Source organism: Urocampus carinirostris, chromosome 5 (genome assembly GCF_059441175.1).
Source record: "Urocampus carinirostris isolate Australia breed hairy pipefish chromosome 5, RoL_Ucar_1.0, whole genome shotgun sequence".
Classification (NCBI taxonomy): domain Eukaryota; kingdom Metazoa; phylum Chordata; class Actinopteri; order Syngnathiformes; family Syngnathidae; genus Urocampus; species Urocampus carinirostris.
The window spans coordinates 22,951,124-22,975,927 of record NC_142353.1 but is presented as its reverse complement, the minus strand read 5'-3'; the positions used below and the strand labels follow the sequence as shown (position 1 = coordinate 22,975,927).

At 39.8% G+C, this 24,804-nt stretch overlaps 1 protein-coding gene across 2 annotated transcripts; it reads right to left on the bottom strand.

Annotated features, from left to right (window-relative positions):
- Positions 1-1,390: 1,390 nt before the first annotated feature.
- Positions 1,391-19,029, bottom strand: letm2 (leucine zipper-EF-hand containing transmembrane protein 2). 2 transcript variants are annotated; one of them, XM_088336200.1, is made up of 11 exons: positions 18,809-19,029; positions 18,178-18,308; positions 12,048-12,570; positions 11,230-11,373; positions 8,969-9,106; positions 8,602-8,805; positions 7,197-7,316; positions 6,849-6,968; positions 5,692-5,784; positions 5,375-5,443; positions 1,391-3,762 (listed from the first exon to the last, which is right to left on the bottom strand). In XM_088336200.1, exons 2-11 carry the CDS (start codon positions 18,222-18,224, stop codon positions 3,706-3,708), a joined length of 1,515 nt encoding a protein of 504 aa, XP_088192326.1. In that variant the 5' UTR covers positions 18,225-18,308; positions 18,809-19,029; the 3' UTR covers positions 1,391-3,705. The 2 variants fall into 2 exon arrangements, with proteins under 2 accessions (XP_088192326.1, XP_088192325.1); XM_088336199.1 differs by having other exon boundaries at positions 18,178-18,239.
- Between the last annotated feature and the right edge of the window lie 5,775 nt (positions 19,030-24,804).

The window sequence follows — 24,804 nt, the reverse complement described above, 5'->3', positions numbered from 1 at the left end:
CAAAGGTTTCCTAGTGTTTAAAGTAGGGTTTTGACTCCATGTTAGGATTTAAGAGCATTCCTCAGGTTTAAACTATTAGCCCAAAAATGTTTTGCTCAACTTAACTAACCACAACTACAACCGCATCGCACATTAGTCTTCATCATTTAAAACGATAGACAGTTGACACTTCTTTCTCTCTTGCGATTGGTCAATAAGCATTTTTTTCATGGATTCTGACTTGAAATTCGTAGCGTATGTAAAAAGCTACAATTGTTTTGTAAATTGTCTGCATTTATATAGCGCTTTTCAAGTCAATGAAGACCTCCCAAAGCGCTTACAATGTGCTTCACACTTACCTTTTCACACACACACTACCTGCTTACTGGGGGCATTAGGGATTCAGTGTCTTGCCCAAGGACACTTCGACATATAACACGGAGGAGCCGGGAATCGAACCTGCGATCTCTTGATCCCATGATGAGCGCTCTACCTCCTGAGCTAATATTTCATCCCTTTTTTTTAGATGTGTAAATATTTAGAATAGAATATACCTTTATTATCATTGTTACAAAATGGGTTGAACATATTGTGACAACGAAATTGGACGTAGCACTCCATTTACACATTTTATTTGAGTATCCAGTGTTTTTCAGGGAAGTGTTTAACGAAGTTTATTCTTGTATTGCGTAGTCAATATTTGAATTTTACATTTTGTTGTGTCACGCAGGGGTTCCAGTTGCTTGACTTTAAAGTTGCTCGGTATAAAAAGGTCCGAAGTTTAAATGAGTTATCCATCCATCTATATTCTGTGTTGCTTATCCCCAATAGGGTTGCAGGGTGAAAGAGTAGTTGCTATTGTGATTTAGTGGAATAACAGATTTAAAACAAGGATTAATTCATTTTGTGCATAGCATATTATTGGTTATATACTTATCCAAGAGGCCCCTCAAAACAGTTTTCCTTTATTTCTTGCATTTTTTCTTCGTTTTTTGTTCCTTTTATTCACCAAGTTTTACTTATCTTTCCCACTTTTTTCCTTCTCTTATTTATTTTATTTTTCCTCTATTCTGTTAGAATTTTCTGTGTTTTATTTTCCTGTTTTTCCCTGCTCATTTTTGTCCTTTTGATGTAGCGTTTCTTCTTGCTTTTTTTCCTTTTTACCTTTTGATGTTCTTTTGTATTTTCAGCTATGTTTGCACTTTTTGATGATTTTTTAAATACATTTTTCAGTCCCTTGGGTTTAGAGGTAGGACTAAAAAGTTGAATAGTTGTTCATTATATAACCATGGATAAGAGTGAAAGGTTCTAGGACTTTTTTTCTTCTGTTAAAACTGGCACGGCAGCACCAATCAAATTCAAAGCAGAGAATCACTGTTGCTGCTTTAAAAAAAGATGCAAATGAAAGCTCTGAAAACTGAAACATTAGTTTAATGTACAGGATGTACACAAACCTGATCCTGTCGATACAGTACACACAACAGATTCTTACAAATGTGAGGGCAACTCAAGGATGCGGTGACACTAGCATGCGTTTTCAAAAATACATCATTATGATACAGATTTATTTTAAACTGTTTTGTTCTCATAAATAGAATATCTTCTGGGTGATTACATCATTCTTCTAAGCTTCACGAAAACCGCGCGTCTGAAAGGGTACGTTTCCATGCAGTTGGATTGTCCGACTGGGATGAGAATTTGAATTCTTGAAGTCGGACTAAGACCATAATCGGCTCAGTGTGCATTTCCATGGCTTAAAATGACCAAAATACCAACAATAGTCTGATTTCAATTGGACTTTGGCCTGCATGTAACCGTACCCATTCTTAAAAACACATCGCAATATATTCAAATAAAAAACAGCAGACTACACTCAAGTCTTCCTTTGTGAAAGGAACTCTCTAAATGAATTCAAATTCAAATGCAGTAGTCAACAGGCCTTGCTAACTAGTGCACCTGTTGCAGTCCAATGATGAAACTTACAGGTCTACAAATGACCAACGTGGTCCTGTAAGCAGAGAAAAGCATGGAGTTGGACGGGTTTAGTATTTATCTGTCCCGAGTCAAACAGACGCCACTGAACTGCTAACAGGAGCTTCAATCGTTTTAAGGAGTTTGCATAGCAAATTGTACAAAGCTGCTGCAAAGATTTAAGACACAAACGCCAAAGTACACATTTACAAATGTACAGGAGGAATCCACGTAGAAGGTGTAGAGTACTGCCTTGCTACTTGGACACATAAATAAAAGCTCATTCTAAGATGAGGTGCTTGTGCACAACCACAAAAGAAGCGATAGGTGTCGGGGGGGGGGGGGAGGGGGATCAAACGCAACATAGAAAATTTGCTTATTTCATTAGCTGTTAAAACTTTCCACAATACACCCACCACTCCAGAAAATCACAATACAATTTCTATCTTGTTTGAATGTTTGGTTAATGTTATAATTTAAATAAGGTGATTTTTAATCAATCAGTGTGTGTGTTTTTGACCGAATTAGTAATTCATCATCAAATTAATGAACCGTGAATTAATAAAGTGTAGCTTCTTCAAAATGATGAGACTAGTTAACAGAGTAAACATTTGGCAACCTCTTGGAATCATGAGGTAATTGCAATTCTGAGACTATTTCCTTCAAAATCCAAGATAAAAATGCTACTAAGAAAAGGAATTTACTGTTGAAGCGGATCAAATCTGCAAGATGACCCCTGAGGGACATTGCAACGGTTGTTCTGGAGTGCAGAAATGTGAAAACCACAGCACCGGGGCATCAGCTACACTCAAGAGCCATTAATACTTATAGCGGAAAGACGCCTGCGCAATTGCCTATAATACTCTGGCCAGAAATCCAATTGCAAATGTGTTGCGGTGTCACTACAGTTGGGGTTTGCGGCACATCATTTGGCTAAACGCGAAGTCAATTGTTTCGTTTCCAGAAATGAAGGGTGAAGGTGAATTAGCGAATGTAACTCCATCCTATGTCGAGATGCGGCAGTGTTGGGACTAAGGCGTTTACCTGGAACGTAATTCCTTTTCTTTGTAACAAGTACTGTCACGCGTTATGGATACAATTTTGTAATTCTATTGTTGTTATGGTGCGTTACAGCGTTAGCTTAGCTTATTTGGTGTAGATCATGAAAAACAGTATCCCTAGATCGCTGTATACGCCTGCATGACTCATGTTGTCCGTCCACCCATCCATCCCAATCTGGGGGTAACTGATGAATTTTTAAATGGAGCAACTCGTAAATCTAAGTACTGTTTTTCAGTAACATACCCAACACTGCAGGACAGAGAAAGTTGATGTCGTTCGGTGGCAGACTTTGTGGTACGTTTCTGCCAACCTATTTGCCGTATGGATAAAGAATGAATTGCTCCTATTTCAGGATGAGTGTAACCAAGTGAGATGATTTATGGAAAAGTATTTCTCATATTAAACCAATCACGAGTGATACAACAGGAGCACTTTGCATCCTTCCCTCGCGAGCAGTGAGCCCGCGTCTGTGGATCGTAGGGGAACCATCGCGTAACCGTCGTCAAAAGGCGACGCAAGAGCCAACGCGGGAGCATCAATGTGCCTTTGACATCTTCAACTATCATCTACTTAAATAGGAGCGAGGATATTTAAAAATAAAACTGTCAGCTCGTCAATGAAGCGTGGCTTTGCAGTTCAAGGCTCGGGCTGCTACAATTCATCTCCCCTTTAAAGTCCAGAGTTGACTCCTCGTTAGACACCGTTGGCACTCATCTTACTCTTCTGGGACACTTCCGTTGCTGCTTTAGCCTGCCAGGGAAACAAGAAAAGACGTCAACGTGTTCCCAGATCGCAACTGAAGTTTAGCTCAACCCTGTTTAAGCCACGGTGTCAGTGTTGCGCGAGGGGGTGGGTTTGGTCTCGACATTGCTGGGGAGGACATAACAGCCAAGGATGTATGTACCTGTTTCTCTGGGGGAGGCACAATAAGACAAAGAGGTGCCAGCACTTCAATTTTCACATCCTAAATAGTTGAGAGGCTACATGATTTATACAAAAATAATAAACAACTGTGTATGGACTTGTACTAATAAAAGTGTATTGAATTGTCTTTGTCATCGATCATATGGTGAACCTTGTTTGCAACAAGATTAGATACTGTAGTGCAGGGTAAATATGCAATAAAGACTTAAAATAAACATCAGAAATGGCCTAAGTTGTAATAATTGTGCAAGGAAAAGTAGTGCTATATTCAGCAGCAACAACAAATTCCAACAATTTTTTTGAGCACAGTGCACATTTCTGAGCACCAAAATCAAACAAACAAATGCATTTTGGCACAGGATAAAAATCTGCATTTGCTTTATTGATGTTAAATTTTGCATGCTAAAAATGCTACAAAGTTAGCTGCTGTGGACATACAATTTAACACTCGTATCCAAACGGGCACAGCGTGTTTGTCACCATATCATTTGTGCTCAATAAATATCAATTTAAAGTAATGTAGATTGGAGCCATTGCTACAGAAGCCAAAGCTAAGGTAGGCATGTCTAATACCAGTCACCAGGCAATCAAATTTGCGCCTGAGGGGAATAAAATGGACCAGCCCACTCGGTAAGTAAAAAGTGGCAAATGTAAGTCTGAACATCATGAAGATAATCCGCTCAATAATGGTAGGATCAACGGTATCCTTTATCTTTACAACACATACGAGAAGACAATCTAAATCACCCTTGTAAGTGCACTGGTTATATAATCCAAATGAGGTTGTTCATAAAAAAAGTGAGGACAGTTTGTATTTCCTGAACAGTGACCAGTGTTATGTCCCTACTATCCCTATGCAAACCTAAGCCTTGTTGTCGCTATTATAACCCTAGTCATGTAATCGCTAGCTGGAGGGAACTTATTTTATTCTTTCAGGTCTAGTAGTTTCCTGTCCACATTAGTTCTAAACAAAACAGCTTTCAATGTGTGTTATCACAGAACATTAGTATTGGTTCTCACACAAGTGATTACAATACCCCATCATTAACATTTCCTTGACATACTCAACTGCTTTCTAAAAGACAAATGATTTAACTCACTCTAGCACTTATGTGTTTACATTAGCAATCTGGATACTAGACAGGAGTTATCCCATGTAACAAACCTTTTGAGCGAGTGTTGCAGATAGCGACAACTCTATAAATACCCTAACTGCTATTTTAAGCTTCAACACCAATCAAGTGATTACATGTGTATTTGTGTCGTAGTTTTCTTTTGTGTTGTTGCGATAAATAAAGAGCAAAGTCTTGTTTCTCCAAAAATGAGATTTACCCAAACTTTGCCTGCTATTCTTTGTATTGACTCTTTGGGTTTCATTCCAATATAAATCTCTATAATATTTCAGTATGAGAAATAAAATATTGCAATGAGGTGTCACCTGAAGGACTTCTGCAGCCGTTAAAGGTTTGTCCGAAATGACAGGAGTCTTGGTCCGCATCTCTTCTGACTGTAACACAAAAATGATGCATGGAGAAAAAGGTGTGGGAACCCTTCAATATCAAAGTGGATTTATAAAGCTATTTTTATGCAGTAAGCTTAACTTGAATAATAGAATGAATTTTCCTAAATAAACAGTTGTCATATAGTGTTGGTGACAATGTTTACAAAATGAATAATTTCGTGTTTTAGTGTATATATTTCAAATGCCCACAATGCACTTATCCAATTAGTTATGTTTTGGAAGAAGGTACGAACCGTCCTGTCTTTTGTGATTGGCGCAGGGTCTGACAGCAGGTCTGAGCTGACCAAGGTTCCTTTTGTGCCATTATTTTCCACTGGAGTGCTTTTCTGTGAAAGGACAACACAGGAAAATTCACAAAGCTCTGGCATTTTAGTTATTGTGTCGAGTTAGAATTGACCCTTCATATTGACCCTTTGCACGTGGCAGAATGAGAGTCATGATGGGCGGCAGAAGCACCCCAGCACATAGCAGTTGAATGAGCAATTGAATTGGAACAAACATCAATAACGACGACAGAAGAATCTCACTACAACTTTTTCCGATGAAGACTCATTGCTGTGCATTGGGATGTGCCAAACGGCAAGGTGCTGGACTTGATTTAGAATTGTATTGACAGAAGACGGCGATGTTTAACAGTTAAACAGGACTCAGAAGTTATTCCAAGATTTGCAAAGAGCATTTTTTGCAAGGTAGGTTTTATATATTCCCAAAGTATAAGCCACGTCAAAGTCACTCAATAAAATAAGTTAGCTAGTGCTAACTAACTAATGTTAGCGGCTTACCATTGCCTTTTCTTCAACAAGCTGCTTTTATTGCGATTAGCCAGCGATTCCAAACAGTAATCGTCAGAATATTACGTGTAGTGAGAACTGTTATGTGCTCCACCATAAAACTTAACATGGGGCGTTTGTCGGCAAAACGATGCGCAGAAACGCATACCAGTTACAAAGAATTGGTAAGCATCCAGGCTTTTAGATCAGCACTCGTGTATAAGCGACGCCATTTACATTATACTGGTATTGATCGTGTGGACTAAAGTCAGGCAGACTGGATGATTTGGATGTGGGAATATGTCAGGAGGAAGAACGTATAGGTCAGTAGTTAGCATTGCTCATGCTTTCCTCAGTTTCTCTAAAGAGCGCCCTTTGCGCTTTCCGACAAGGCTGCACAATATTAGTTTGACGAGTCATTGCCAATGGCGTTTAAATGCTGTTGTTGTCTTCTGTTTACTGGACTCGTCCACTGTTTACTACAGTTTACTACCGTCCATCAGGCTGTCTTCACGTGGTTAAGTCACGTGTGTGCACAGGGTCAATACATTGTATAGCACGTATGGTTTGAAATCATGCAATTTCTGTAAGGAAAGGTTAAACTATCACGTTCTTCCAACCTCAAGTTTAGGCACAGGCGGGATGACGGAGGCCTTGGGTTTGATGTCCGTTAAGTACATGGCTCTGGAGAGCAGCAGAAGAGATGGAGGAACGTTCTCTTTCAGGTGTAGGTCCAGCCACTGGATTTAAGGAGACAAGTATCATGGATCTGCTTCATCTATAAACTCACTACTCACCTACACATGTATTATTGCCCCGATTAGTTAGAAATATTTCAAATTAATTTTAAATCGAACTAGATAAACATTTTGAGAAACCTGCCAGATTCCAAACAAAGCACGTGATACCAGGAAAACCAAGAGATGGTGTCCAAATACTTTCATTAACATCAGTTACTGCGTGCTTACCTGTTGCAGTTGCTGACGGAGCTGATCTGTAGTAAGGCCAAGAGATCTCATTCCACGGCTGCGGCAAGCCACCTGCAGCTCTGACACACTCATTGCTGAAACACCCTCTGCTGAAATCATCTGCAAAAAACAAAAATTTAGAATGCCCCTCAGGTGTGACGAATATACAGCTTATATACAGTGGTACCACTCTATACAAGCACCTTACACACGAAAACCTCGATTTATGAGTTTTTGTTCAATTACAATATTACTTGCTATACGAAGGAAAATCTAGTTCACGAGCAAGCCCAGAGGCTACCATTAGAAACCACTGGAGGGAGGCTGGTCACTGCTTGTGACTGCTAACCTCTATCAGCTTGGTCCAATTAGCGCAGGCAACTCCTGCCATCAGGCATTTGAGTCCACGCCATTGGTTATACCTGTAGAGTACCAGTATTCTGCAGCAACCTCATTTTGATCGCATCTCTTTAATCACATTCTATATCATCTCTTTTTTTTTTGTGACTATGTGGCCTTAGCCACAAGTTTCAGAATGGGGAATTAGTAAGGTGTCTGAGAAAAAAGGGAGAATGATGACAATTATAACTAAACAAGTAATATTGGAAAAACTCATGCATGTTGTACCTGTGAGTGACCACGCCAAGGAGTACAAATCGGGAAGCAATAAGAATTTATGCGACGCTTTGCTGCCATTATCTCTGGAGAATGTTATATCCCTGTTGCAAATAAACCTAAGTTGGAGGTCAACCAGTGAAGCTGGTGTGTATAAAGAAGATTACAGAGGCGCTGCTTTCATTGAAAAGAAAGTGGCGACGGGTTGTGCAACAGCTCTCTTTGATGACACCTGCCTTACACGTTTTTGTAAAATTTTGAATAGAAGGCAGAGAAAAATCCCTTTGGATACGTTATTTCCCCTAAAGACTCATAGAAAGTATAGCGTTGTGACTTCAGCTATGGGCAAAAGTGATGAATGAAGACCGAAACCAGTAAAAAAGAAGATAAAACAATTGTGCTTTGAATAATTTGGGTGTGTCCGCGTTCATTTAAGTGTACACTAAATACGTATTCATAAAAGACCGCGCCCTGTCACTCATCCCAAAAACTTCCCCCCTTCCCTACTCCCGCAACTCTGCACACACCTTTGTTACAGCGACTCGAGTCTCTCCATTGTAAGAACTCAAGATAAACTTGAGTTTTATTTTGTTAATATATATTAATTTTCGTATTATTGTATTTTTGGATGCTTAACTACTATTATATGTGTTTTTAGTGATCAGGAAAATTGTTTTATAGCTATTGTTTAAGTGAAAGCTTTTGGGAGGTGCAATTCGAGCGACGCGCTCGATCCTGAAGCGAATTAACCTCGTATAAAGAGGTACCACTGTACATAACATTCTACTACCTCATCGTCTGACTTAATGGTCCTGAGTTGCAACATCAGCTGAAACCGCAACAAGTTGTTGGTGCCAATGGGCTGCAACTCCAGCAGTTTGCACAAAGCCACTAGCTGAGGGCGCTCAAGGTGCTCCAATGTCAGCTCATCCTCAAACAGCTTTGAAAAGCGGACAATGTCTTTTGTCGTCGGCTGCTCACCGGTACCCCGCACCTAACAAGGACATCCAATCAAATTAAATTAAGGGATAACAGTTCAATGACTTAAAAAGCTATTCATAAGTAAATAAAACAAAACAAAAGACAGGTTTCAGTTGGATTTTTTGTTGCTTATGCAAAAAGTACCAAAAGCCAAGTCTCTTTTGGCTTAACTGTACCTGCTGAACATATTTGGAGAAACGCTGTGTCTCATTTTCGCTTTGAGCCTTGTTCCTTCGAGCCATCTCAGCAATAGTCTCTTGCAGAAACTTGGCAAGTTCAAGCTTTGCTGCCAGGCCCTTCTTCTGCTTCTCCTCCTGCACAAAAGGGGAAACAATGAGCTGTTTTTATACAATTTTGTTTTTTGGTCATTCCATTTCAGATCACCCCCAAAAATTTTGGAACTTGAAACTAACCCCTTTTCACGAAATTGTGTGTACCTGTTAATTGTGAGTTAAGCCAGGGGCACGCCTGACGCCCACGGCGTGGAGAATTTGGGGTCCACACCTTTGGCTGCGGAATGCCAACAGTACTGTGCCACCGCACAGCTGAATCATGTCAAAAGCATTGACTCCTTTCTCCCCAAGAAGGGCGTCATAAATGTTTTCAGATGTCTTGGCAGGGTTTTGAATTTAGATCACATTTGTTGTGGCAAAGGGCAACTCGAGTGACCAGCGCCCCCACCCGCACACGTTTGAAGAATTTTGTGACTGAGTTCCACAAACCTAAAAAATAATTGATACTATAAACTATAAGCGCTGCAGCCTTTACCTCCAAAAATCGCCCCCGCACTCCTGACACCATAAGCAAAAGCGGTTCGTTGCAGGTGAGTGCGGTGCATTAGCAACAGAACCAAAAAAAAAGTACAAAAATTGGTAAAGTGGAGTAAGGGTTTGGGCGCTACAGCCCACAAAATTCGCTTCATCGAACCTTCTCATCTCAGGAAATCCTTGGTCAATTTTAACATAACATAAAACAACATATCGTTAAAAAGGAAATTTAACAGGATTACAAATCTGCAATCACTTCCCAGATTGATGCAAGTTTTAATACTTTGACCTGGTGAATTGACACTTGTTTTCATGAATAATTAACAAAGTTTTTTTGGTTTGGCAGCAATAAGGATTCAAAGTATCCCTACACTCTGATATTCATGATCAACATTCAATAGGGTTGTTCTATGTCAAAATAACTCGGTGGATTAAACCACACATTTTTATTTTCAGACCTAGTATACTTGTGATTGACTTAGATTTAAATCCAGTGTATTCAGGGATCAGAATGGAGATTTTCATTTTCAGCTGAAAAAGCCAGCGTCCAGGAATAAACCAGGGCGCCAGGGTGCGCCAGAGCAATAAAGGAAAGAGTGAGACAGTCGGATTTTGAATTTGTTTGCTACGCAAGAGAAAAAGTGAAAAAGTCGGAATGCCTTTGGGGTTCAAAAACAGCGGAAATCCGCGGATCCGCGGAAAATTCTGATCCCTGTGTATTGCTGTGTAATCCGCAATGGTTTTAAAAAGTTTATTATTATTGTCTGGCGAAGGCATGAAAAAAACTAAACATACACTATGGCATTAACAAAGAGACCAAACAATTTGATTGGAAATAATATTCCAACAACGTTCTTACATTTTGTTTCTATTTTACAAACCAATCCAAGTCATTGAATTCTCATCTTATTAGCTGTACCGCTTCTCCTTATTAGGGTCACGGGGGGCTGGAGCCCATCCCAGCCATCTCTGGGCAGTGGGCAGGGAACACTCTGAACTGGTTGCCAGCCAATCGCAGGGCACACGGGGACAGACAACTCACTCGCTCAGTCAAACCTAGGGACAATTTGGACCGGCCAATTCACCTGAAATGCATGTCTTTGGAATGTGGGAGGAAACCGGAATGCCCGGAGGAAACCCACGCAAGCACGGGGAGAACATACAAACTCTGTACAGTAAGGCCGGTAGCTGGATTTGAACCCACACAGGAGGTTACCACAACCTCAGAACTGTGCCGCACACGCGCTAACCACTGCCCCCTCTTTGAATTATATATTCAAATTGATCAGTCATGAAAGTTCTCCAAACACGCCAGTTGTCGGTCAGGATTATTGGAGTCTGCATCCTGCCAGCTTTTGCAGAAGTTGCAATAACAAGACACACAGTCATGTCTTAAATGTTTATGTGATGAAGTAGGCAGCTGCATATATGAGACACTGAAGCATGTTTAAGAATAAACCTCAGGCTAACACAACTTTGTAAAAAACTACACATGAGTGTGCACAATGTACTGCAACATCCCAAAAAAACTGCATTGATAAGCTAGTCAGCTGGTTCAGGGGCCGGACATATTTGCACCGGGCAAGCATATCTCAAGTTACATAATCAGGGTTAAACAGTCACTGGGGATATGTTTGTGTGTGTGTTATTGTATATAAATGCCCACATGCCTTTTTGGACTCTGTCTCAAAGGTGGATGGCAACATGTCTGGGAAGAGCTTGAGGAATACGGGAAGGAGGAACTCCATGAAGGGGACGATGATGAACAACATAAAAGGTACCAGACGGAAGAGGTCAGCGCACGTCCTCATCAGCTGTGAATACAAACAAAATACACAATGGTTCTCTCTCTTTGAGCACCCACATTTTCATTTGCACTTGTATGCAGATTCTGTAAAGTGCAACATGATTACTAGTTTGATGAAGTACAGCACCTAGAGCAAATGTTTGAATGCCAAGGTGTAAAAGTTCAATAATACTCCACATATTATTCCAATTTTGGCAGTTAGCGCAGAAATTTAAAGTAAAGAAAAAGTAACACATTGTGCCACAATTAAGACACTTGTTTGTGGAATCCGCAAACACAGCGATCAATCTTAATCCACTAGCGCAGCTGTCAATATTAATCAAATTCACGCTCAAATATTACGAACGAGTGCGGCATCAACATTCTCAAGATCAAAGTAAATGCATCCTTCTGACTAAAATTCAAAAGCCTGATTTGATTTTTTTTGTAGTAGTAGCAATACTTGGTCTCCTATCACTTTGTCATGAGCACAAGGTAAGGGAGAGCTTAAGAACATGCAACTGATCATGTGACTCTACATCTCTGAGAATTTGAGATTAAGGACGAGACAAATAAATATGACTTGACTTGACTAGGCTTCTTATAACCATTAACATCTTTTTTTATTATGTCCAATTCAAACTATGAATGTAACTTTTACGGAGCAGGTGTAAGTATATGAGTGAATGAATGGCCTCTCACCCTTCTTCTTTCCCTGCGTGTCAGTATCTGTCCGTGTAGAAGGCTCCACACCATCCTCCCTGCAACCGTGGTGTCAATACCAAGCAACCGGAAGCCATTATAATAATGCTTGAGCTCATCAACAATCCTGATATACAGAGCCTTCTTCACCACAGCTCTCTCCGATGTCGTGGTCACACTAGCAGTGCATGGCGTTGGAGAGGCAGGCGGTGGTGTTTGTGGTAGGGCTACTGCTGCAATAGTATCCTTTTTCTCGTCTGATGAACTCTGAGCAGAGTCCAAAGGTTTTTTTTCCTCATTTTTAATGTCTTGAAGCCAAACAACAGAACCGTGTAGAGTCCGGGCAACTAGATATGTATTCTGGACAAAGCCCTGGTCGTGGCCACGATAGCTGTGTGGTAAGCCGTATCGGGAGTGCCTGAGTGGGTTTGTCAATGAGGAGATGTTGCGTGGATGTTTGTGGAGGTAGGCTCTGGATGACAGGGAGGAGCAGTTGTGCCGCTTGGATAACAGACAGGATCCTCTGTAAAGAACAAGAGAACCGGTGAAGAGTTTATTCTGTTTTAAATATTGGACACCTGCAAAGCAGATTGCATAGGATGCCAGTTAGTTATTTTTACTACTATTGCGCACTGTTGTTTGTTGTTAAGACTATTAGGAACTGTTGACATCATTGTCTTTTTGCCCATCATGTTGCATTTCTTTGATTTTCTCACACTTTAGGGTGGACCTGCTTTTGTGACCTAGTATTATGGATGACAGGTTAACCCCTTAACGTTCCAAAGATGTCACCAGTCCCTGAAATACATCATGCCACATATCATTGGAAAGCCAAAACTCTTGGGATTAGAGATATGATGATTTCAAACTATACTCATTACAGAAACATTACGATCAGTCTGAAACGAGACACCCGAAAACAATGAAGGCGCTATAAAACACCCAAGAGTTCTTTGAAATTATACTCACAACACAAATCCCCACAAATACGGTGTGGTTACATTCATGAAATTCCAGTGAATCCAACAGTGTTAAATATTTACTCCAAAAAACGAGATAATGCGGACAGGTAAAAAAAAGATCCACCCAAAAGCATTCATACATCGTTTGGCGATACTTGTTGTAATCAATGTTTTTGGTTTCATAACTTTAAAAATTAACAAACTTGTTAGATGATTACCGATAAAGCCATTAGCTTCTGACCATTAGATTGACACCACTCTTGGCCAATTACAAGCTTTTTTTTCACGGTTCTCAGCCTGTGACAACGAGGGTCTGTATTGAAAAAAAATGTCATGAACTACTTCGACTTAAAAAATATTTAACTAATAGTGACCGATTGAAATGTGGATAGCACGGCAGCGCAGTGGTTCACTCGTGCGCGGCACAGTTCTGAGGTCATGGGATCAAACCTTCCTGTGTGGAGTTTGCATGTTCTCTCCGTGCTTGCGTGGGTTTCCTCCGGGCACTCCAGTTTCCTCCCACATTACAAAAATATGCATGTCAGGTTAATTGGCTGGTCCAAATTGTTCCTACGTGTGAATGAGCGAGTAAGTTGTCTGTCCCAGTGTGCCCTGCGACTAGCTGGCAACCAGTTCAAGGTGTCCCCTGCCCACTGCCCGAAGATGGCTGGTATGGGCTGCAGCACCGCCACGACCCTACTGAGGATAAATGTTGAAAATAATGGATGGATGAAATGTGGATTGACAGATTCGTCAGCCATTGAAATTCCCAAGGTAATTTGACGAGCTGTATTGAAATTACAGCTGGAAAAAATCGTGCGTAAATGCAACCCGTGATCCATTTTGACGCGTGGCTATCACGTGCAAGTGTGCACAATAATGGATTGACTTCTGGAAATAAGTGAAACATTTACATCTCTTTCACAATGTCTAAAAATTGTCCAGAGTAAAATACACAAATGCAAAGTTTTCAGTACTGTGAACTGGTCGTCTCCAAATGGCCACTTTTGGAAACACCAAGACTTACCATTAGAGAAATGCGTAAAATACAAGGTTTAGTTTTTCAGATTGGGATACAATCCAATAAGGTAAGGCTTCAATATATTGTCTCACCTTTTTTACAGCTAAGATGCAGGCATTTGATTGAAAAAAAAAAATAGGCAAGAACAAAAACCCTCTACATGTGTGTTCCAACTCAGATTAATGAATATTGGTAGCACTTGCAGAGATTATTTCTGGAAAAAAACTTCAGTGTTACCTTTTAAAAGAGACCAAACCTTCTATATTTTCCAAACAGTATTCAATTTACTTTGGGTACGTCTTGAATTGGGATTTTAGACTAATTTTACAGGACTGGCAAGGGGTTAATGGATGTTGCCAAAACCTCTTGTGTGGAGCACCTTGAAATTAATGTTGCATGAAGCTGAAAATATAAATAATAGGCCAAATTTATTAACATTCAATGGATTTAAATTTTTGTCAAATACGTAATTGACAAAATAAGGAAGGGATTTTACTTGATCGAAAATGGATTTGTAGACCAAATTCTGCTGTGTACATGAAAATATATATGTATGTAGTAAACTAAAGTATGCCAATACCTTGGACAGTACTGTTCCAGTGAATTGAGGGAACAGTACATAAGGAAATTCATGAATACAGATACCTCGAGATACTGTAACAAGCCTAATCTAAATTGGCTCAAAGTAGGCAGCATTATGTAACATATTAACGTTTCCAGCATACCTAAGTGATTATCTGGCCTGAGTGAGCAATTTCTTAGAAAACTTTTGATTTTTAATCTGTTGTGTGTGGAAAATGGCTTCAAACAAAAGAACACTAGTATTGGTGGGCAGTTCTAAAAAATTAATCTAAATACTATAAAAAAAATTACCCTGCAGATGATGTTTTACGGTGAAGAAATAAGTCAACTGGCCGAATTTGTTTGCAAACAGGTAGAAACAATCAAGTTGCATATAGAATCTGATCAGCCCATATACTGTATGTCACAATTCAATGTTTTTGGGTACTCCATTGTGTTTTTCAAAGTTTAATTTGTGGTCAACTTATTTAGAAGTCAACTCTCTCAAAACAGAGGTTTGTAAAGTTACCATAAAACCTTTGAGAAAAAGCCGGTGACACTGGAATTCCATGGTAAAAATGTTTGTATTAATTAAAAAGGTGACATCACTAGATCAAAAAACAAATTGTAAAATTATATTACGGATGAAAATGCACAATTTGATTATTGTTGTTTTATACATGTTTTATTACAAGACTGCAGAATTATGAAATATTTTATGGTTGAGAGGCTGAATCTATAAGGTTTAGCCAACATTTCAAAGGGACAGTGTATTATTTAGCAACTCCTAGTGGTAAAAAAATGGTGCAATTCGGTCACTTTTGAGTCTCCGTAGTTTGTATTCTTCTCCTTGCATTTTAGAACCTGTCTTCAGTTGCACTACACCATACAGTGACACTGAGTGGTCAAATCATACCTACTATTCCTTTGATGGGGTTTCATAAATGTAAACTATTCCTATTTGCGCAAAATGTAGAAATTGGGATTTTTGAATATTGTTAATTAACAGTCCCAGTACTGACAGACAGGGAAAAAAAAACATACAGAATAGTCTACACAGCTCAGAAAATCATTGGCTGCTCTCGGCCCAGTTTGGAGAACATTGCCAGCTTGTGATACCGCAGCAGAACCATTAACATTATAAAGGACTCAACATAAAAGACACCTCTGTGGGTTTTCTGTCTGCTTGAGTCAACTAGGCTAGGAGTCATAGATGCGCGGGAATGGCTGGAGTATTCTGAAGAGTTCTACAAAAGCGGAAATAGACGCAAAAACACACACAAATAAGGAGCAATGTGAGCTTACTATGATGGTCTCGGACCAGATACACTGAGCTCTAAGAAAGAAAAATCATGATTAAAAAGGACTATTTTGACCGTGGCCACCACCTATTTAATCTGTTCCCCTCTGGTACGCGCTACAAGATTAACAGGCTCAGAGACAGTTTCTTCCCCAGGGCCATCACAACCCTAAACAAGAGTGCAACACTGAAAAATATATATCTTGAGAGTTACATTAACAAAAGTGTAGTCGCATCTTAGTCATCAACCTATTTTAGTTGCTGCTTAATATTTTTGCACTATTTTTATTGCCCCGTCATTACAACTTGGGCCAGTCCCCAAGCACTACATTGTAAATATTTTGCCTATTTATGCTATCATAGTCCTCCAACATCCAAAAAACATGCATGATACAGTGTTCATTTTACCTCTGAAAAGTGATGGGGACTGGCATGCTCAAAAATCTATGGGTCCCCAAAATTTAGTGTTAACGAGGTTGAAATTGTAAATCGGCGACAAATATATAAATAAATATATAAATCTATATATTCATTCAGTTTTAATCACACTTAATTGGTAATACAAAGCAGTTATCACTTCAGATTTTTGAGTTCCCAAAAATATTGTACATTATACAAAATAATATTGCTGAAATATTAGTCTATATATTCATGCAGTTTTAATCACTTCAGATTTTTCAGTTCATATATTCCTTATGGTTTGCTGTCCCGCCACAGTTGTAATGCCTTCTCAAGGTCCAATAGCAGCAACGGAATTTCCATAGCTAATTTGTGGTTTTCATTGTCGTGCCGATCGAATGTGCTTTTCTGAAAGTTCGTATTGCGAAATGATTTATGCAATCCAACTTTTTGGTCACACTGGGTGCACGCATCACAGAACATGTACCCTCCATTATCATCCTCCTCATAGCGTAACCAGGAGTATAATTGAGTCCATTTTGGCAGAAAAGTCCTTTTCTTGCAAGGAGTATTCTTTTATCTTTTGTCGAATCGTTCGCTTCAAAACACGTGTTTTCCTTGCCTTCGCTGTCTTCTGAAGAATTTCTCTGCCGTTTTTTCGTGCCGGAATTATTGCCGTTGTTACCACTTTCTGCGTTATGTTTCGACTTATTACCGACACTGAAAAAATTACCAATTTTTTGTTGATTTGAACCTAATACAGGCTCGGCAAAGGTGGCTTGTTACGTAGACGCAACAGTAGTCTGGACACCCTCCCTCCCCCAAAACACACAAAGCCCTCCACTACCTGCCCCTGTAATATCATTTGCTGTGTGTTGCTTGCTGCAGAACAAAATGCTCGATAAAATCTCGCAAATACCCGTGATACAGCAAGGGATTACTGTAATCTCAAGTAAAAAAAAAAAAGTTGATATAAATATGAATATTTTGTTTGTTTGTTTGTTAGTTTTACCTGGTTATATCAGTATCACTCCACTTGTTGAAATATGAATATTTTGTTTGTTTGTTTGTACATGATTCAATTGTTTGTTTGTTTGTACATGATTCAAATTGAATCTTTTCTTCCGGCGCCGTCACGAATGGCAGCCACTCCAGCAGCTCCCGTGTTATTTTCGATTGTTCTCAGCTCAGGGATGCTGCTGGAAATGTGAATTTCCCTTCGGGGATGAACAAAGTATCTATCTATCTATCTATCTATCTAATACCAACTGTTTTTACGGAGGCATACTTCTCTTTTACTCGACAACCACCAAAACAATGACGTCATCTGGAAGCAACGAGATCTCGTTTGCCGAGATCGGCGCAAGACCAAAACAACAATGGCGGATCTGCCTGACGAAAAGTTTGGAGTTCGGTAAATCTTTGTTAAAAAAAAAAAAAAGTAATCGGGTAATAATGACAATTTGGTGTCGAAAACGTTGATTTGACACAATGCGTCCCCAGCAAAAATGATGCGTCTAGGACGCAGGCAAACGAGAACACTGATGTTAGGGAGTATTTGGACTGGCCAATTAACCGAGGTGTGGATGAGCAAGTGAGTTGTCTCTCTGTCTGTGTGCATTGCAACTGTCTGGCAACCAGTTCAGGGTGTCCCCTGCCCACTGCCTGAGGACAGCTGGGATGGGCTCCAGAGCCCCCGCGGTCCTACTGAGGATAAGTGGTGCGGAAAATGGAAATTTTACATTTCTTTTTAAGTCTTTATTACATGTTTACCCATGAATTCCATGTCTAATCTCGTTGCCAACAATGTACACGGCGTGATCAATGAAAACTCGATACGTGTAAGATTATAATGAGTCGCAAATAGGGGAAAAAAATAGATCTTACCTGGATCTTGAAACGGCAAAAAGCATCTGGTGGCTGAAGACTGCCATTGCACGAGTAGATCACTTTGGGGGCAGGAACACAAGGAGAGAGGACAGGCACATATCCAATTATAACTCGCCGTTATCAACCGCCTGTAATTATTTTCATCATGTTTCAAAAGCACTGTAAAGCGAATAGTGGCAAGATAGAACTACCCAACATTCCTTAATCACAAATCATAAAACAATAAAACATTAGACACGGCCACGTTGCTTCTTAACATGGGTCTAAAATATGCATTCATGCAACTTTATACGTATACTTTCAAGTTGACATAACACGTAATATGTCAAACTAATCTAGTGTTTGATAGGTACGTCTTTGATGTCACGACGTAACGCAAATACTCATGTCAGCAAGAAACATTCGCTATATTTTGGTTATTTTCCACTCAGGCGAGCTTCACACAGTAAACAGCTTTAGGCGTTAACCAAAACACAAATTCATTTCTAAAACTCAGTCCACTCTTAACACATAGTCAAAGTGTTGTTACATTTAATATACACTCGAAATTATCATGTTATAGTCGTAACCGGTTAGCTTGTCAAACTAGCCGCGCTAAGCTAACGAGTAAAATGGCGAGCCCACTAACCTCCAATGACCGAGATTTCGCTGCTGACTTGGCGTTCAACTTCAAATGCTTGTTCGCCACGACAAAATAGGCAAAGCCCATCCTTTTAAAAGATGATTTTGTGTACAATAATGATGTCAATGGCCGGAGAAGCGATAAATCCACTGGGGTTGATTCAAAATACGGCTTCGAGATGAGTCGTCCTCGTAGTGGACTCCTCCAATGAGCTTTTTCAGAGAGAAGGGGTTGTCTTCACGTTCGACGTTGGATAGTCACTCCACCATTTTAGGGACCGTCCATAAATGTCATTCCTGCTTGACGTGTATGTGAAAATATTATATCGCAATAAAAAAAATAATTTAAAAAGCATCCGTGAGTTTTTTCACATTTCTGGAGGCTGTAGTAAGGTGGTACTAATTCCAGTGTGGAAAACATGTCGAAACGTTACAATATCTGTAAGCAGGGGGAGAATAACCATGAACAGTGAAATATTTTCACCTGAAATATAAACAAACTAAAAACAGAAATTAAAAAAAATGTAATTTTTTTTTTGCATTTGATTTACTGAAAATAGATTAGTGGACCGAATTCTTAAATTAATAAAAAACAGTATAGTCATGAATGTTATCTACACATTGCAGGTACTATCTACTACGACCTCAATTTTTAGCATAAGCACCAGTTGGAGGTTGATAATTGAAAAAAACTGCAACAATAATGCCAAAATAATCAACAAAAATCAACAAAACCACGTGGTGGCTGCCAATCGGGAAAAAAATATATCAAGAATTGACAAAATAATGTAACCAGAGTTAGCTGATGCATGCCAGCACTATGGAGCAATATCTCATCTCACCGCTTATCCTCAGTAGGGTCGCGGGGGTGCTGGAGCCCATCCCAGCAATCATCGGGCAGTGGCCAGGGCACACCCTGAACAGGTTGCCAGCCAATCACAGGACACACGGGGACAGACAACTCATTCACTCAGTAACACCTAGGGACAATTTGGACCAGCCAATTCACCTGAAATGCATGTCTTTGGAATGTGGGAGGAAACCGGAGAGCCCGGAGGAAACCCACGCAAGCACGGGGAGAACATACAAACTCCGCACAGTAAGGCCGGGAGCTGGATTTAGTAGTTAAATGCACTTAATACAGCAATCTGAATAAAATAAAAATGTTTTAAGACTTTTCTGTGAATATGTCTCTCTGTTCATGGTTGCTATTCCCCCCTTCTGACAATTATCAGGACATTTTGATATGTATTAGTTTCTGGCATCTATTTCCATGATACTACAGACCCCAGAATTTGAAATAAACCACAGATGCTATTTTTTATTTCAGTACAATATTTGCTCCTACAATGTCAAGCTGGTATTTTGGTTACCGTATGTGGACGGTCCCTAAAAAAGACCCAGGTTGTGAATATCCAACTTCAAATGTCAAGCCATTTTATTATTGCTTCTTTTTCAGGCTCCCTTGAATCTGCAGACGTAGTCTACCCGATTACACCACCCTGTAGTCCTCCAATTTAGTTATACTTCTATTATGACAATAAAGGCTATTTCATTTTATTTCACACAGCTCTGACTTTGCATGCGCAAATGTTGACAGTGGATGAAAATACATGCAGGGAATAGTCCCACTAGGATCAGAAGTCGTTTTGGACCATCCATCCATCCATTATCTGCACTGCTTATCCTCAGTAGGACCGTGGGGACGCTGGAGCCCATCAGGGGACACCCTGAACTGGTTGCCAGCCAGTCGCAGGGCACATAGAGACAGACAACTCATTCTCTCATTCACACCTAGGGACAATTTATCGCATGTTTTCTCATTTAACTTTTGCCAAGAAAAGTAAAAGAGAACATACACTATAGAAGACATTCTCACAAAATTTGGATATTTTGATAAAGTTAATTATTTTCTGCAATGCTATTCAAAAAATCAAAAATGTCTTACATTCTGGATTTATTACAAATCAACTCAACTATTGCACGCCTTTTATTATTTTGAAATTGCTGATTATGGCTTACAGGCTTTAAGGTCCTGTTACTAACATACAAAAGTTTGCATTGGTCTTCTATTTCTTCCTTAGTTTTGGCATGTTCCTGCTCAGAGCCTCTGCTCAGAAAATGCTGGACTAATTGTGACTCCAAGAGCCAAGAAGAAATATGCATGCTCTAAAGTGTTCTCCATTCCAATTCTGCCAGCTGTGAATTTTCTGACCTCAGGGATAAAATTTACAACCTTGGTGGAAGTGTTTGAATCTAGACTTAAGACATATTTATTCTTATAACTTATGATTGATGTTGACCTCATATTATTGTTTTATTTTCTGTTCCTACAGTATGTGGTGGCTAAGCGAGAGAGAAGGACAACCTTGGATGCTACACCGTGCATGTATTTTAAATGAGCGGACCAGTATCTGGACCTAATGCTTGACATCACATGGAGCGTTCTAATCCCCAGGCTGGTTGAAGCTTTGATGTTGCTGTCTCCGACTTGCACAATTTCGGTTATCACTTATGTTTATTATTAATGTTGACTATGATTTGTCTATTGGTGCCAATTCAACATCTATTGCAACCTGGTTGTCCTGTACGGTGAATTACCTCATGGTTTGACCTTTGTCTGATTTTTCCTCATGCTTCTTTTGTTTTCTTTGGCCTCATGAAGGTTTGAGATCAAGGGATGTTGTAGCTACCATTATTGCAGGCCTGTGCAGCCCATTACTACAATTTGTGATTAAGAGCTATCTAAATTAATATGACCTACTTGACTCTATAGTCTGAATCCAATCAGCGTATTGCTTCCATGTAAACGTACCCAGTGTAACAAAAAATGCTCCTCCTGTGAGGTTTCTCCATCTGTGTTTGAACTCATTCTGAATCATAAATTCTATTTAAATCCCAGTAAGGATGAATCGTTTACATGACTCTTAACCAATAAACAACCCGTATACATGACATTTGCAAGCAATCAGATTTGCAGGGCGGGGAAAAGCGTGAGTGAGATAATTACAGAAATAAACATTGTTTCCCCATTCAACATTTGACATTGAATAAAAGCTGGCTTCATTCACGTCACTCACCTCTATTTTCATTCTCGCTCCAAATATGTGCTCCATTGGAGCGCCTTGTGTGCTTTCAAGTTGAGCTTTTACCTGGCATTACGAGAGGAATGGACTTACACGATATAAGTATGAATGCAACTATGGTGACAGGAAATAAAATGGAAATGTCTTGGAGGGATCAACCAGTACTCATGAAGTTTGAATGGTAAGCAAGACAGAATTGTTATCATTAATCTATGTACGACAGCACAAAACAAAAAAAATGTGATGATTCAAATGTGTACACATGCATGGTTTATCTCAAAATAAAACGACTAACTAACACTATTTCAATTGTACTACTAGTAACCACTCTGTAACCAGAGTATTGTCAAAAAATGATACTTACAGAAAACAAACATGAACATTTTGTTCATGCTAGACTTTTGAAGCCATCCCCATAAACTGCCCTAAATCCCTTAGTGAGCATATTCATTAATTTTCCAACAGCTTATCCTCATGAGAGTCGTGAGTGTGATGGAGCCTATGTCAACGGACTCAAAGCATTGGGCAGATAACATTCTGGACTGGTTGCCAGCCAATCGAAGGGCACATAGAGACATGGAGACAGACATCCATATGAAAGTTTTTGGTAGGTAGAGGAAACCGTAGAACTAAAAACTAAACCTACCTAGGTACAGGAAGAACACGCAAACTCCACCGATGTTAAATTCCCTTTTGTATTAGGGATTTTTTTGTCATTCTTGCTAAATGTTCAACATCAGCCACACTGGGAGACAGGTATGGACTGCTTACTGTAAAACTTAATGTAATCGTTGGAACGCAAAAAATCTTGCTTCCGGATGAAGCAGCCATAGACTTAAACACTTGTCTCAAGTTGAGATGTTTTGTTGTTCGAATTTAAAAAAGCAGTATATGTTTTTAAAATTCGGAAGGCATTTTTAAGGGGGAGGAAAGTCGTAGCCTAAGAAGTAACGCGATAGTGTTGGTATTAAAGTTATACTTACTGATGTAGCACCAAACTATATATTCTATGATTAACTTTCTGAAGAGTTTCTGAGCCTATGAAGTGTTCTCTTTTAAATGTTGATGATGAGGTTGATGCAGTACTTCCTGAATAGCCAAAGGTCACTCTCTCTATAACAAGCATTCCACATTTTTTGAGGATTGGACATTTGGGAAGGGTAGAATTAACAAAAAGAATGATATACTGTACCCAAGAATTCAAAAGTTTGACAATTTTGTGTTTTCCTTGAAAAAGTCACACTTTTATTAATCAAATGAATTGTCCAATGTGTTCATTAGCCCCTATTATTTTTTTTCTTTTGTTGGCCAGTCTCAGATATGGCCTTTTCTTTACCACTTTTTTGCCACTTAAAAGGCTTGATCTCGGAATACCTCTCCACTGTAGATGTTTACACAGGTGCTTTGCTGGTACTATTTACGAAGCTGCGTCTTTTCTCCAACTAGAGACTAATGTACTTGTTTTTTTGGTTATGCACCAGAGCTTCACTACTTTGATTTCTACTCTGGTAAGAGCCTGTTAGTTAGGATTGGGCGATACTTCAAATTTTGGTATCGATCCATCCGATATACGTAAATACATGGCAGTATAGATTGACAAATCCGATACAATTTCCTTGGAAATCTTATTATAATTGAATAATTGAACCTTCCTCCCTTGAGTTAGTTTAACAACACGAAAAACACATCACAAAGATTACAGGCACTAAAAATGGCTCTTTTTTAATAAAAAAACACATTGCAAACTTTAAAAGTATATAAAAAAATATATATAAATATTTTTATTACAGGGCAGCACGGCGGCGCAGTGGTTAGCGCATGTGCAGCACAGTTCATGTCTTGGGAACCTCCTGCGTGGGTTCAAATCCAGCTCCGGACTTCCTGTGCGGAGTTTGTATGTTGTCCCCGTGCTTGCGTGGGTTTCCTCCGGGCACTCCGGTTTCCCTCCACATTCCAAAAACATGCATTTCAGGTGAATTGGCCAGTCCGAATTGTCCCTAGGTGTGAATGAGCGAGTGAGTTGTCTGTCCCTGTGTGCCCTGCGATTGTCTGGCAACCAATTCAGGGTGTCCCCTGCCCACTGCCCGATGATTGCTGGGATGGGCTCCAGCACCCCCGCGACCTCACTGAGGATAAGCGGTGTAGCTAATGAGAATGGGATGGGATTTCTATTGCATCCCAGCCAACTTTGAGGAGTGGGCAGGGGACACTCTGAGCCACTTGCGAGCCAGTCCAGTTGCAGGGCACGCTTATTTACACCTAGGGATTATTTGGACTGGCCAATTAACCTCACTTGCATGTTTTTGGAATGTGTGAGGAAACCGGAGTGCCCGTAGGAAACCCACGCAAGCACGAGGAAAACATGAAAACTCTGCACAAGAAGGCTAGTAGCTGGATTTTAACCCATGACCTCAGAACTGTGCCACGGACGCACTAACCACTCAGTCGCTGTGCACAGGGGTGAACATGCAAACTCCACATGGGGAGTGTGCGATAGCTAGAACTGAACCCTTGACCTTTGCACCGTTGTGCCGCCCACATTGTCTACTAGAGAACTAAAACACCTACCATTGCACAATGTTTTGAAAGGACAGAAATTAAAGTAATATGTCAATTGTCTGTCATTGGCTCTGTTGCCATAGTGACAACAGATTTACAGGTTTTTGTTCCGGAACAGTAACAGATTAAGATTTTTGTTTGCAGCTCATTGCTTTCTGTAGGGTGAACTATTTTCATTGATGTACATTTGCCACAGTAGCAGACCACTTTACCACATAAATTACACCTGACATTGCCCTTTTCTGTTTTTGGAGAGAAAAAAAAAGTCCACACAGTGCTGTGTTTCTTGTTTGCCTCTCATTTTTAGCTTCTGGTAAGGGTGGGTGCAAGATGCAACAGGTAGGGAGAGGTGTGAAAA